The sequence below is a fragment of the Platalea leucorodia genome, assembly GCF_965183815.1.
Source record: "Platalea leucorodia genome assembly, chromosome: 1".
NCBI classification, from domain to species: domain Eukaryota; kingdom Metazoa; phylum Chordata; class Aves; order Pelecaniformes; family Threskiornithidae; genus Platalea; species Platalea leucorodia.
Window position 1 is genome coordinate 10,255,427 of NC_138823.1, and position 15,273 is coordinate 10,270,699.

A 15,273-nucleotide genomic window follows, 5' to 3' on the forward strand; every position below is an offset into this window, starting at 1 on the left:
GGGTCACTGCCAAGAATCAGATCCTATATTCAGAATATAAACTTTCTTGTCATTTTAGACTTCACAATTAGCAGCCACAAGGAAAATCTGTATAGAAAGGGTAGATTTTCATTTAAATGCAATTTAAGCAAAAGGGGAAAAAAACCCCCATGATCTAATCCATCACATTACATAGGTCAAATTTTAAATATTAATAATGTTTTGAATTGCATCTGTATGACAAAAAGCCTATTTAAAAGTCAACATTTTGAGCAGTTTTGATACAGTTTCTTTTCACTGTGACATTTCCAATGCCAGCCTGTGCTGCAATGCTTAGAAAATGGTGCTTTCATTCAATATTTTCTTAGGTGCTACTCCCAACTAATAGCACAGGCAATACAAACACAAAATCCTTTCCATAAAATGTACTGAATCTTCTTTCTGTCCTCTAAATCAGGATGGTTTTTAGCATTACACAGGAGTACAGTTTTTAAAAATATCAGCACTTTTTTACTTGCTCTGGTTCATTCACCTCCAACAGCTGGATAGTTTCTGGTCAGCAACCTCCTTGCTTGTGTTCAGGGTGCTGGGGCACCATAGGCGCGCTCACAGACGGATGGGGAATGCACCAGGATGCAAAGGGATGATGTGGATTAAGGAAAGATGAATTACAGTGTCCTCTTCATTATAGGAAGGAGCATTGTCTTGTGAGAAAATGTGGGAAATGTCTTCCCTCCTTGTTTGCCTGTGCAATAATTACAGGTTTGTCCCAGTAGACTTAGTGTTAAACCATAGTCTACAGGCAGTTATGAAAAAAATAATGTATCAACTGTTTTGTTACAGAAAGAAGCTATCTCCTCCATGTTATCTTATATTACTATCACTTTCTCCCTTCTTCCTGCCCATTTAGGAAACAAAACAAAACAATTTCAGATTTAAATTGGAGCCCCATAAAGCTATTTCAGAAGCCTTTTCCCCCTCTGCTCTCCCCACCCCTAACCTTTCAGTCTGGAACTATGCTTTCTTCTAGTCATTAACATTTTGCAACTGCTTACATGACCTTCTACATCAGCATCTTGAGCTGCTCCCTGCAGTGCTGCTGAGCAAGTAGATAGTATATGTCTATGGACTCCCATCTCACACTGCTGTTTTCATTTGCTGCCACTTCACCTTCTGTTCAGACCAGTGGCAGCTTCAAGTCAGAGGCAGGTCTGAAGTAAAGTAACTTCTTCTACGTAAAATCTTGTGCCCTCACATTTAGCTGTGCCACACTTTCAGGCAGCACTGGCATCTGCCTAATACTTATTTCTTTTATGTGTAAGTACTTCTCGCCCCAGACTCTACAGTTATTCAGTAGGCAGAACAACCGGTGCCCATAGCTGAGATCCCGATCAAGAAGTGTTACGTTAACCTTGTTCAATGAGAATTGTGTTAATGCTCTGTACCTCAAACCACAGAGAAGTGAGTCACCATATGAACACTAAAGTATATTTCTTCCTCCTGCATTAGTAACAGGACTACCATGCCGTGGGATCACAAATCTTTTGGGGTGACTTCAATAGATCTGAAATGTCATACTGGACTTCTGTTTAAACAGTCTGGGTTGTTTCGGGGTTTTTTTTTTTTTTTTTCATTCTAAAACAATTGCAGACAGCAGATTTATCCTAGCAATGAAAGTGCTGTTTTGCTTCCTTTAAGGTTTCAAAAGGTTAAAAAAAAAGTAATTTCTGGAATCGGCATGCCCAAAACTACCATGGGAGGTGGCACAGCTCCTGGTTTACAATGGTTTAAACGACTGGTATATCACAGCAGTTTAAGCCATTGGTACATCTTCCCACTCCTCTCTTATCTCATTGTTCTATGTCTTTCTTGGTGATAGAATAAATGTAGATTTCATAGGAAGCAGTAATGGTTGCATTAGCGAACGGGTTATCTCCCTGAGACAGTATGTATATTTCCACATCAATTTTGTAATACTTAATTTTTCAGTGAATTTGTTCAGGATCTCCACCTGGTATATTTATAGTGTCTTTACCCAAATGGACTAGGCATTACTAACCTGTATTTCACTCATTAGCACTCTCATTTAGAGACTAATTCACTCTCAATTTTGCTAGAGGTTATTTTCACAAATAGGATGTAGGCAGATAGAGCAAAAGACTCATCACAGTGCTTCTAATGGTAGCATGAAAATACACAAAGGGTTTCCAAATATGTAATAGTGCATACGGAAAATCTGATACTAGTTTAGATGATTTCCAATAATTAAAAGATAGCATTATGATGCTCTATCTTAATAGCAGTGACTTGGAAAAATCAGTACCATGTGCTTTCATACAGGATAAAGCATAGTAACAGGGCAGGGAATTTTACATGCTGGTAGGGTTTTTGTTAAGGAACATTTCCAATGTAAAGATTTGTATAAAGATACTCTAAGTCTTTCTGCATATTTATATTGGTATCATAAATCAGACTGGGCTTGCAGGTGAAGTGTCTACATATTTTCTGGGAAGTGAGCACACTGAAAATATCAAAAGAGCTTTGAATTTCACAGTAGAGGTTTTCTTAGGTCAAATATTAGACATAAATATCTGAGTTTCTCTGTTTCAGAATTTCTGATAGGTAAGATAAATAAAAATTAAATGAGTAGGAAAAAAATGTTGCCCTTCCTGCATGCTGTATCCTTGCAGATATGGACCTCGCCTCTTTCTTTCAACCCAGAAACTTCTAGTGGCAAGAAGGTCTGCAAGAAACACTGAGCAAACTCTGGGCCTATTCAGCATCTTCTTTTTTGTCATTGGTCAACAACTGGATCTGTGTCTACCCTTTGGTCTTCTCAGGAGTTCATCTATTTCTTCTACTGCCTTGGGCTTCCGGATACATCTTCTTTTGTCCCTCCCATGTGCTGCAGAAGCTTTTCCAGTGGCACAAACACCATTGCTCTGAAGAAAAAAAAAACATGATCTCTCTTTCCATCCATGAGGTCCTATCTGAGTCAAAGAACGGCAGTGAGGATCAGACCAAAAACCTTCCTCCCCAGCACACAAACACTTTCTTTAGGTGAACATGTAAAGCCTGTTGTGTTACAGGTACTCCTCTTTCAAAGAACCCTGTGAAAAGAGAGGACAGGTGGGGAATAAGCAGCATTACTTGGCAGAGGAAACTAGGTCTTTCTTACGCAAGCTCAGTTTCAGTTGACTGTAGATAAACAGTGCCCCCCCACCCCCCCAATAGCGCAGGCAAATGGCTCAAGTCCCATGGGAAGCAAGGTGAGCCTTTGCTACGCCATGAGCAAGTCATGCCAGTGCAGGTAGGTTTGTGGGATGTGGCAGCTAAGCTTGTCATTGCAGAGTAGGTCACATCACAGTTCTTCCTACCACTCTACGCAGCTCTAGTTAACTACATGCCTCTCCATACTTATGGAAGTGCCTTGAGGCTTAGTCTATCCTTCAATTACTTCTCCAAGTCATTAAGGGATAGACTGCTACAGAAGTGCTACATTAATCATTGGTGTTTGTGCTGCCTCAGAGATGCCAACGATTTCTTATCACAACATTGTTACTGATAAGACCACAGCATTCATCCTTTTCATATAATGCTTGACACAGCAGGCAATTCCATGTTTGTGTTTCATTCAATTAGTTTGCTATAATTTCCCTAAGGAACAGTTGGGATTTCATGTTATATTTTAAGGAACGTACCTTTCTTTTTCCCTTTGGTTCTTCTTGTGCCGCAACCAAAAAAAGCCCTGGTCCATTATTTAAGCGGACTGATGCAGTTCTTTTTTTCTGCACATGAAATCAGGGTCAGTGCCTCTGTGCTTCCAGCAAGCAAAATGAAGTGCAGTTGCCTGTGAGCACCATCGAAAATCATGTCAAAGTGATACTGCTTCTACCAACAGCAGACACAGGGTATAATCACAGCAGAGGAGGAGGCAAAATGAGGGATGCCAACAAATAAACCCCTTCTCTTACTCATAACAAATGGTAGCAAGGAAGAGAGAAGCCTTTTTCCCATTTCAGGAGCTTGAGACTGTTTGGACCAGATGTTTATAACTGAGATGAAGTCCCTACTGAAGGTCCGTGTAGTGAATATAGTCTAAGTCTAGACAGGACCTTCCTTCAAGAGCAGATTAGCTATAAAATGCAGTTCATAGCTGAACTCTCTCAATGTAAGTTCCTGATACATTTCTTAATCAGTTTTAATTGTTGTCAATTATAACACTCTCTAGGCATTTATAACCACAGTTTGCCTTATTTCCAAATTGCTGGAGAAAGATTCTGATATCTGATATCTCTTTGACTCTGATTTTCTTTTGTTCTGCACATGTAACTCTTAGCTCCTTCAAAACTGCAAGAGATTAAATAAAATGGAGTTATTGTTCAGAGGAGGAAAAATGATGGGGACAGGCATCTGTGGGATTTTTTATTAGGTGAAGAAAATTTAGTGGCATCAGTATAGGATAAAGACATTTACAAAAATATGTCTATGGACCAATCTTCATCTGCTGTAAACAATTGGAGTTTAACTGAATTAGCAGTGATAAATACCAGCTGAGGACTTGGGTAATGTTTCCACTGTAACTGATCCACCATGATTCACTGATGTATTTGTTACTCCTTTTCTTGGTAACTCTCATAAAAGGGGAACCTGCTAGCATTTTCAGTGGTTTGATATGATGGAGAAAAATACTTTTGCAAGAAATAATAATAATAATGCACCTCAAATGGTCTTTTACATGATAATACCTTCATTTTCTCCTTGGAGAATGCCCATACTGCCAAGTTTCTGCACAGCCTCTGGGTAAGTTAGGATACAGAGATCATGACCCACATCCCAAATAGTCACAGAATGTCCCAAACTATGTACTTTTCTTAAAAAAGAAAAGTAAAAAAGAAAACAGAATTACCTCAATTTGGCAAGCATTGGAAACACCTCCGTGATGTCATGCATGCAGAGTCGCAGCTGCCTTCAGTGTTTGTCTTCAGGTGAGGAAACCCATGGTTCCCCTGGTTAAGCTATTAAGTATTTAGTATTCTACTCAGCAGCACAAACCCCTAGTAACTATCTGGGGATTTTTAAACCAAATAACTTTGAAAAAGAGGCAACTAAGTAAAACAAATCTGTATAGCAAATTAGAAGGTTTTGCTCTCTTGGATAAAGTATTTTACATTTATTAATTATTTATTTGTTGTGTTTCATTTTTAAAAACAAATTCAGGTTTACTGATTTATTAGCTCTTCCTGCTAATTTCCCCAAAGTCTCCTATATGCGTCAGTCTTTATGAAATTACTGCATGGGTTAACAGCTAATTTACTCTTCTGTTTTTGTTTTATTCTAGTATTCTCAAATGCGGGATGAAGTATTCAAATCAAACTTGGTGTGTGCGTTTATTGTTCTTGTATTTATCACCACTATCCAAAGCTTACTTCCTTCTTCCAGGTAAATACAGAAATATATCTCTATATATCTGAAGGCGCTCTTGGGGAAACAGTGAGATAACATTTCTAGGATTGATGTGGAATGAACCAATAAAATCTGCTTGTTCCCCAAAACTATTCGGAAATATTTTTTCACTTTTTTCGCAGTATTAACTACTTTTGTATCACATTATCTGCAGCTACATGTTTTCATGTGAGACAGCAGCATCTACTGACATTACGTTGTTATGTTTTTAAGCAGAACACCCACTGAGATAAGCGGGGACTTTGGGTTACAAAAGTTTGACATGATATGGCCTGCTGCTTCCAGTGTTGAAGTAAAACATGATCCAGACTTATAACAGTGCCTCTTTGCTAAGTGACTGGTAATCACCTTGGGAATCGGTGATTGTTTTGGTTTTGTTTCTTACATACTCCGTAAGAAAATTGTACTGCTGTGCTTTTTTGCTGACAATACGTATTACCCAGCTGGGGAAAGCAATCTTGTGCCATAAAGAAGAAGCAAGAAGGTGATCTGGTAGATCTTTTCTCATTTCTGCTTTTATCTGGGGTTGACCAAGCAACAACTTCCTATCAACATGACAAAAATGTGACATAGCAGAGACCTCTGTGTCCACATTTCACACAGTCAAACCCATCAATTGGCATTTTTTTCTGCTATTTAATAGTGAGAACATAAGAGTGTGTCCAAGGACTAACGTCAGTTTTCTAGCATCACAGCAGAGCCAGCAGAACTTGATTGCCAATAAAAGATGCCCCTGGTCCCATTTGGTCTTTGGCAGAGCAAGTGCTAAAATGGAAATGCCCAGATGAACATAATTCTCAGGTGGTTTCTAATACTCAGACAAACCTTAACTTATGGCTGCCTGTAGAATAACCTTGAAAATACAGTATTTGTATAAGAAATAAGAAATTTATTGTGTTACAGTGATGCAGCAATATTTCTTGGATCATCTCTGGAAGACCTGGTTCACCATGTTTATGTCTAAGAATACCAAAATGATGGTTAGATGCAGGCAGGCAACTGTACTCTGCAGCAGTGGTTTCCATTGTATTTTGTAGTTCCTAGCTGGGAAAGCACCCAGAGTAGTACCTGACGTTCTGCTGTTCCTTATGTGCTATATTGATCTAATACTAGTAAGTTTGTTTGCTTCTTTAAAGTTCTTCTCCCAACACACATTCAAAATTCTTCACTTCTGGTAGCTGTTATTTTTATTTTTTTCTCAGTATGTACAAAAAGGTTTATGGATCTTATTAATGGAACCTGTTTTCCAAAAAGATTTCTGCTGCTATATCAATCACTGCTATACCAGCAAAAAAAAAAAAAAAAAAAACACAACATTATTTCTGTCTGCACAGATTCATCTCTGTTAATTCTCATGAGGGTGTCTAGTACCATTGGAATTAGGGGAGAAGGAGTCACATAACTACATTGCCTGCAACTGTCTCACTGGTTTCCCATCTTGCACAGAAGTCTTGTGTTTTCCCCTGCACTTCACAAATGCTTTGTGGACCTTTTTGTCACTGAATGTTAAAGAGGCTGTGAATATAAATAGGTTTAAATAAAAATTAGATAAATTCCTACAAGATAAGATCAGCAGAGGTTTTTAAACAAAATTATGGAAACTTGGCCTCAAAAATGCCCTTAAAGATTGATTGCTGGAACCTGGGAAGATGTTTAGGGAAAGAATATTTACTGCTATCCCTTTTGAGAGAGAAGATTTGGAGTCACATTGGTGCTTTATCGCAGTTCTTATGTTCTTTCAGAAGCCGTACATCACTGTCAAAATTTAAGAAGGCAAATTTTGGTCTTCGTTTTTCAAGTTCTGATACTCTGCTTCAAAATTGTGTTTCAGTCTTAAAAAAGCATGCCTGTTTAATGAGCAGAGGTCAAGAGCTGAGCAACCCTAAAATAACAGGATGAGGGGTTTTGAGTAAGAAGGTTTCAATATGCTGAAACATATCAAATGAGGAAATAATCTGGAAGTTCAAATTTCCTAATTTCCACTTCTAAAAACAATTCAAGGTATGAGCACATGAGCAAGCTATCACAAAGTTAGGCAGGATTTGGATTCAGAGAGTCTTGGGGATAACTGCATGCTCATCTGTTATACCTCTAGTAGATACCAGAGAAGTAAACTATCACAGTGGGAAAGCATGGACATCATTTCCATGGAACAACTAACAAAGCTATAATTCACACTCCTCATGGTAGCTTACCCATTTCCTAATGATACTTTTAAGTGTCTTTCAATGAATGCTTCAGAGCTCTGTTGAACAAGGATGGAAGTTTGTATTTGCTTAAGTACATTTGAATATTTTTCTGAGCTGAGTCTTTTGGGGATTTCTGGAAATTCAGTGAAAGAAAACATTATTTAAATCATTGTAAAATATATCTTACTAAGGATCTTCAGGGAGTTTCCCAGACAGGTTGCCTTAGTCTGTTTTAAAGAAGGCAATCATCTATCTATTATTGCATCTACTGTGCATGGGAGTTTCAAAAGTTTATCTTAGTTTATATCTGTCTCCTGCAGGATAAATATTTGATCCATTCATACTTTTCCCTGACAGGGCAGGCACATCACTGAATTTAAAAGTCTTTGCAATAGTTTTCATTCTTTGAAATATTGAGTTGGGGAAATTACTCTAAGTGACATAAATTAATGCCATATTTCTGCTGTAATTATCCTCTATGAAGCCATTAAGTTACATTGCCAACTTTGCAGTGATTCATCTTCTCCATCTGAGAGGCCTTGGAGTTTGATTCATTTCCTGCAATGAACTTTCTATATGCTCACGTGGGCAGTAGATCATACTAGAGTAGATTGCTGAACTACTCTTATTTCTGTCAGTTTTTCACTGGGTTATTCTTGTGAGGGGAGAAACACAGATTTAAAACAGTTGTTCATTTAAACATCTGCATCTTCTGTTTTACGTAAGTAAGTTTTCCTTCTGGCTCAACTCTTGATTTGTGACTGTACACGAGGAAGAGGGAAGGCAGAAGCTCCATTTCAGACTTCACTTGATCTTGACAGTAAGGGAACCCCTAGAAAGAAAAGCATTTGGTCTTGAATCTCTTCTTGAATGAAGAGGGGATCCAACCCAGATGTCCTAGTTCTGGGAGAAGTTCATGGACAAAATAGTATTATGGCTGGTTTTTCATATTCCTCCGAACTTGACTATGTCTTCTGCTGTACTTGAGCCTATCAGCATGCTGCCAACAAAATCTTAGCACAGATACTGGATTGATCCTTTAGGACGTCATAGGTGTGCAGAGTTCAGTTTTGTTTTTATTTCAAGCAGGTTTAGACAAGAGACAAACACATCAATGTTCAACTGAACAGCTACAGTGGAAGAATTTTTGTTGCCTATATATTTATTATGAACAAATAAAAGGCCTTGTTTCCTCAGGCACCTAAGCAGGTTATGCTGCATTTTGGATTGATATCCCAGACTTAGGTCCCTAGATGCTCCCTTTATAGTACTTTAATTCAACAGCACTGGGTCTTACATTTAGAGTTTGGCAGTCCAAAATAAGAACTCATGTTTAGTGTCCTCAGGTCTGACCTTTTGAGGCTTGATCCTAATCCTTTTGAAAGCCTTAATTTGGTTTCATTTAGAGCTGGGTCAGGCTAGGTCTGCATAATCGGTAGGCTACATCTGCATATATAGACTGTCTATATATATCTGAGATATAGATAGAAACTATCAGTTCCAAAGAGGATCTCAATCATTTGGCTTTAGAAAACAAGAAGGCTATTGCAGAATACTGCTGTAATGTGGGAAACTGAAGGAATTAATCTCACCTAATTATCTGTCGGGGTCTATATCCCAGGTTCAAAGTATAGCCACTGGAGAACAGGTCAACCAATGGATCTCAAGGTGCCTCCCACCTGAATAAATGTAAGAGGCTGCTGTGCAGTAAGATAAATTGTATCCTAAACTACACAGCTCCTTGATGAGCCCTCTTGACTCTCTTGATTAGTTCTCCATGTACATATTGTCCAGCTTTTCCCTGGCTTTACTGACTGTCTCTCCCTTGGCTTTCTGTGCATTTCCAGAGACAGAAGCTGCTCCCAAGGCACCATTGCATTGTGTCTCTACTTGTTAGCCTTGGGACTTTGAGCAAGTCCTGAGACTCTTCCCACAAAACTTTTAGTCACACAGGATGAAATCTGTGGCTGTTGCTCCAATCATTGTTTCCTCATTATTCATTCTTCCCTTCATAATACAGTTTGTTTTTACTGGCTACATTGTTCCTTCTTTCAAAAGCAAGCTTTACTTCTGAGTGAGCTTGCTGGAGAGGATGGGACTTTTTTGGGAAGCTCCACTGCGTCCTGTATTTAAGTCACATACAAAACTCTGACAAAACTTGTTGGAGTGAAATGCTGACCCAAGTGTAAGATAACATTTTGTACCAATGGTAAGTCATCAGAACAGTGTCAAAACTAATATTACCACATGGAAGCTCTCAAGGGAAGTTAATATGTAATTCGTCTTATTTCAGTTCATTAGGGAACAGAACTTCTATTTTGATTTTTTCACATTTTATTTCAAAATGTTTTGTAATATGATTTAGTAGTATAAAAATATCACTTATGCATATATATCTTACTTATAGCAGTTCAGACATGTTCCAAAAGAAAAACACTCTGCTAATTACAGCCTTGTTTTCTGTTATCTGTTTAACTCATTTTCTTTTCTGGACTCCTACACTTCAAGTCTCATTAATTTTGAGGTTCTGAGGGTAGGAGCTGTACATATAAGCCATAGCTGCATTACTGTAAATTATTCTGAGGCTTGCATGCTGTTTTCAAAATCTTATACTTTGATCATACTTCTATGTTAGTTTGATTAATTTTAGTAGATGATAGACAAGAAAGTTTAAAGTAAATTGCATGTTATTCTGTCCTGATATTTTAAAGGAGTCATTGTCCCAACAAGTCTGCTTAGACGATGGGAAAGGAATAATGCTGATGCAAATATTGTCTTTAAAACACCATCAGATTTAATGTATATCAATCTTTATCATCACAGCTGAATTAGGGCATTAAAAATCAGAACATTCTTGTAAAAGTTAATATTTAAAATTAAACAGGCTAAAGCATACAGGAGTACAGTTCTGCACATCAATCTCTTTCAGTTTGACACCTCATATGTTATTTATGTCTTTTCCCTCAACATGACCAACATTTCCCCACATATACTCAGACTTATGCCTACTTTTTTGCAAAAAAAACATATTTCCTTTTGAACATAAACACTTTCATTTATCCTGTTTTCTCAAGGTATTTTCTACAAACATCAGTAGTGTGAGGAAGATGTACTCACAGTTTTCACATGAACTACCCAGTGCATCTTTGGTGTCTCCTTGGTGCAAATATTTTGGACTCTATCCATCAGCTGCAAACATGGTCAGAGCTAAGAAATGCCAGTTCCAACACAGACTGATTCTCAATCTTGTCTTGCGATGTCCATGTATCCTCTCCTGCCATTATCCCAGTGTGGTTTCCTCTTCTCGTTGGCTACATACCTATTAGCTTATCGTGAAACTTTCTAGAGTGAAAGCTTTAGTTAAATTAATAGGCTCAGACCACATATCTGAATTCACATCTGTATGAGTTTATAATTTGCTTTTCTAAAACCAAATTTGAATAGCCTGAAATTGGGGAGAATTTCAGGTAGGTTGAGATATAGTCCTTTCAGATTCAGGGAGTGAATCTGGCTACCTACTTAAAATCTGAATTTGAATCTGAACCTACTTAAAAACAAGGAAAGAAAAGCTGTGTTGATGTTTTCACTTCTATTTCCACCTTACACCCTTAAATTTGTCTTGCTATAGGGCACAAGTGTACAAATACCATCGCACCCTACCCAAAGAGAAGAGAGAGAGGTGATGTGTAGCAAAATCTGAAACTTCATGTTTTCAGTAAGACAAAACATATGTTTATAGAAGGCTTAATGAACAGAGTACAGCTTACCTACATTCAGCCACCTGGAAGTGCAGAAGTCTTCCTGGAGCACCCTGATAGTCCACTTTCAAGAATTTTTTTCTGTGAGACATTATGATTAAATCACTGTGGTGTACTGGCACATATACAACTAGGTTACTAGAAATTTTAATTACTTAATTCAAAGCCTCAAGTTTAATCATTCTCCTTCTAGCAACAAGGCAAGGGAAAGCAGAAGAGGGGAGAGGTTTGCAGGAGCAGTGGAGTTTACTTTTATTTTGCATGAGTTTGATATTTGGGAAAAGACACACAGAAAGACAATGACTGGCACAAATGGGGACAAAAAACCTTGAATTGTGAAGCGCTGAGTGCTTTCTTCTCAGTGAAGTAAAACAATTTACCACATTTCCCAACCACATTGGTTACTTGATTGACTTCAGGTCCCAGATTCAAGCAAGAAAATGGAATAAATTTAGAAAAATATAATGAAAGTTGGACTAGAAGAAAGTATGGTTTTTAACGGTTTATTCAAAGGAATTGAACTGTTTATTCTGAGTACACACTTAACAATACTTTATTAAGGATCACATTTGCAAGAACAAAGTTTATAGAGTGTGCCAAATGACATATTTTATTTAAACATATTTGGATCATAGAATATCTTTTCATCTCCTTTACATTTTAAAGGGCTTCCATGAAAACAGTAGATCAGTTCTTTTGCTTTTTTAGAAACCAGTGAGATTCTTAGCCTCAGTTGGTCCACTATTAATTAAAATGAGAGAAAACTTGCATTTCTGTAATTATTATATCCTAACTTAATCCAGAAAACAGGCTGCATTATTACACTCACTTTAGAGTCTATGACCCTCAGGATAGTATGAGTTTAAGACACCTCTGTTGTGCTGTGTACAAAATAACACTCTACTAAACTGCCCCCAAACTAGCCTACTAGAGTGGGAACCAGCTCATAAAATAAGTGGCATCAGGATCCTACAGGCTGAATAGACTTGCTCTGAAAGAAACTTAAGGGACAACTGAGTCCCAGAAGAAAGGACATTCCTACTGCTCAGACTCTATATAGACAGATAGAGGCACTAGCAATGATTTCCCTGGCTTGTTTCTTCAACAACAGTTTCTCAGCAAGAAACCATGTGAAGCAATGACAGACCTATGGAACATGAACAAATCTTTGCTTTCTCTGGGTTTTTTCCTACACTAATTGTCTCAGATTTATGACAACCGATTTTTCCTAGTCTTAGCTGTTTACACATTTATTTTTATTAGCAGTGGTATTGTGCTGAGCTTTAATGCTGGGTTCTATTTTTTTTTCTTCCCAGGGTGATACCAATGGTTATTCAGTTTTCTATTCTGATTATGCTGCACTCCGCTCTTGTGCTAATCACTACAGCAGAGGATTACAAATGTTTACCCTTAATGCTCCGGAAAACTTGCTGCTGGATTAATGAGACCTACCTGGCCAGGAACGTCATTATATTTGCATCCATTCTGATTAATTTTCTTGGAGCCATCATCAATATTGTAAGCTTATAGGGAACCAGGGAATATTATACAGGAAAAGATGATTTATGAATTATTAAGCTTGCTACAGGACTTGCTACCTAATGTGTTTATAAGCCAGCTATGATTTAAATATAAAAGGCAAAGTACCACAGCTTCAGGAAATTCAATCTGCTGCTTAAACTATGTATTTCTGAAATATCTAATTATTTCTCCCTCATGAGTATCATCTATTTTTAAAACCCTTTTTCTACTTTCTGTTCAATATATCTACCCTTTGAGGACCATTTGTAATTTTCTGACACGCTGATGTACTTTCTCAAAGACTGTCAATCCAAGTAATGCTTATAGACATTAAATTCCTCATCTCACAGTTCTCCCATTAATTAGATTACTAAAAAAAAATGAGAAGTGTTAACAAACCCAGAAAATACCTTCAAAGAAAGGACTGAGCCAGTAACCAAGGCATGTAAAAAGAAGTTAAAAAGTGTAATTTCTAAACATACCTCGCCTTGCTCATTTAGTGGTTTGACAAACCCCTTTGGCTCAGATTCACCTTAGCTGAAGTACCAAACTATGGGCATAGTCACTCTCAGTTTTCTTTATAGTCAGTGCAGAAAAACAGGCATCTCCAAAGATTTCTTTTGATCATACTGGTCCCAATAAAGAGATTTTTCTCTCTCCAGTACCCACACGGGAATTTAGTCAGATTTGGCTCCTCAATTACACACCTCCACTAAGACTCTAAAGTGTGGCAAATCTAGAGCAAAGTTTATCAGTATATACATATTTCAGGAAAGGCATGTACCAAGCTTTGCTTAGCAGCTGTGGTTAGATAAAAATATTGGTAATCAAATACTGTGGGCCTAGCTCTATACAATGCCACAGGGTAAAAGAGTGGGGTCTTGTATGCAAATACAATGGAGCCCTGATTATCTGGATGTCTTCAGAAATATGAGACAGCTTTGCATCAGTTAGGTAGATTATTATGTCAGACAACCTGCCAAGTGTTGAAGCGTGAGCCAAGAAGTTAAATATGTACCTGGAGGACCTGGGGGTGTTGGTCAACAGCTGGCTGAATATGAGCCAGCAGTGTGCTCAGGTGGCCAAGAAGGCCAATAGCATCCTGGCTTACATCAGAAATAGTGTGGCCAGCAGGACTAGGGAAGAGCTCATCCCCCCTGTACTCGGCACTGGTGAGGCCGTACCTCAAATACTGTGTTCAGGTTTGGGCCCCTCACTACAAGAAGGACATCGAGGTGCTGGAGCGTGTCCAAAGAAGGGCAACGAAGTTGGTGAAGGGCCTAGAGCACAAGTCTTATGAGGAGCGGCTGAGGGAGCTGGGGTTCTTTTGCCTGGAGAAAAAGAGGCTCGAGGGAGACCTTCTTGCTCTCTACAACTACCTGAAAGGAGGTTGTAGCAAAGTGGGGTCGGTCTCTTCTCCCAAGTAACAAGTGATAGGACAAAAGGAAATGGCCTCCAGTTGTGCCAGGAGAGGTTTAGGTTAGATATTAGGAAAAATTTCTTCACCGAGAGGGTGGTCAGGCACTGGAACAGGCTGCCCAGGGAAGTGGCTGAGTCCTCATCCCTGGAGGTATTTAAAAGACAGGTAGATGTGGTGCTTGAGGACATGGTTTAGTGGTGGACTTGGCAGTGATAGGTTTACAGTTGGACTTGATGATCTTAAAGGTCTTTTCCAACCTAAACGATTCTATAATTCTATGATACTATTTCACTGATAGATTAAATGTAACATTTTCATCACGCTTTCCGCTTGTAGAGCACCTTTTCGCTATGGATGTAGCAGTGTTTTTTTCATTTGAACTTTATTCTTTTTAAATATTTATTCCCTTCTAGATGAGACCAGGAAAGCCTTTAGTGACAGTAATAACAGTAACAACTATAACCACACAACAGTAACAATAATTTTCCTGTAATAATTTATAATAATTATGATTATTATATCATTGGAGTAAGTATGCTGAAGTCTGATACTTCAAGTGTTTGTCTTGTCTTTTGCTAACAGATATGAAATTTTATTACGTTCTATTGCTGTCATTCTTCCATGATTGAATTCAGGTTGCCAATATGTGAGGACTCAGCATTTGTCTGGCTTTTTTAGTGATACCATGCAGTCACTGATAGGAGAGTTATTCAGAGAAAGAAGAATGTAGCCACTGATTGCTATCCTTAAAGAGAAAATATAAATACAGTAAATGACAGGAAGTTCATTAGGGTGAAAACTTCCTGAAGATAAGGACAGTGGTACATTATAGTATAGATCACTAAGGAGTGTTTTTTAGAGGTTTTTAAATCATGTTTGACAAATATCTGTCAGGAAAGATTTTGGTAGAATTAATCTTGCTTTTGAAACAAGATGATCT

General features: G+C 38.0%; 1 protein-coding gene across 1 annotated transcript in view; it reads left to right on the forward strand.

Moving 5' to 3' along the window:
- ADCY8 (adenylate cyclase 8) overlaps nucleotides 1–15,273 on the forward strand; it is a gene marked incomplete at its 3' end in the record, with an annotated part of 132,402 nt that overhangs the window by 89,344 nt on the left and 27,785 nt on the right. Inside the window, exons 9-10 of the mRNA XM_082304201.1 lie at nucleotides 5,321–5,421; nucleotides 12,709–12,910. Of these exons, the coding sequence (XP_082160327.1) occupies nucleotides 5,321–5,421; nucleotides 12,709–12,910 (303 nt within the window). The remainder of the gene's footprint in view (nucleotides 1–5,320; nucleotides 5,422–12,708; nucleotides 12,911–15,273) is intronic.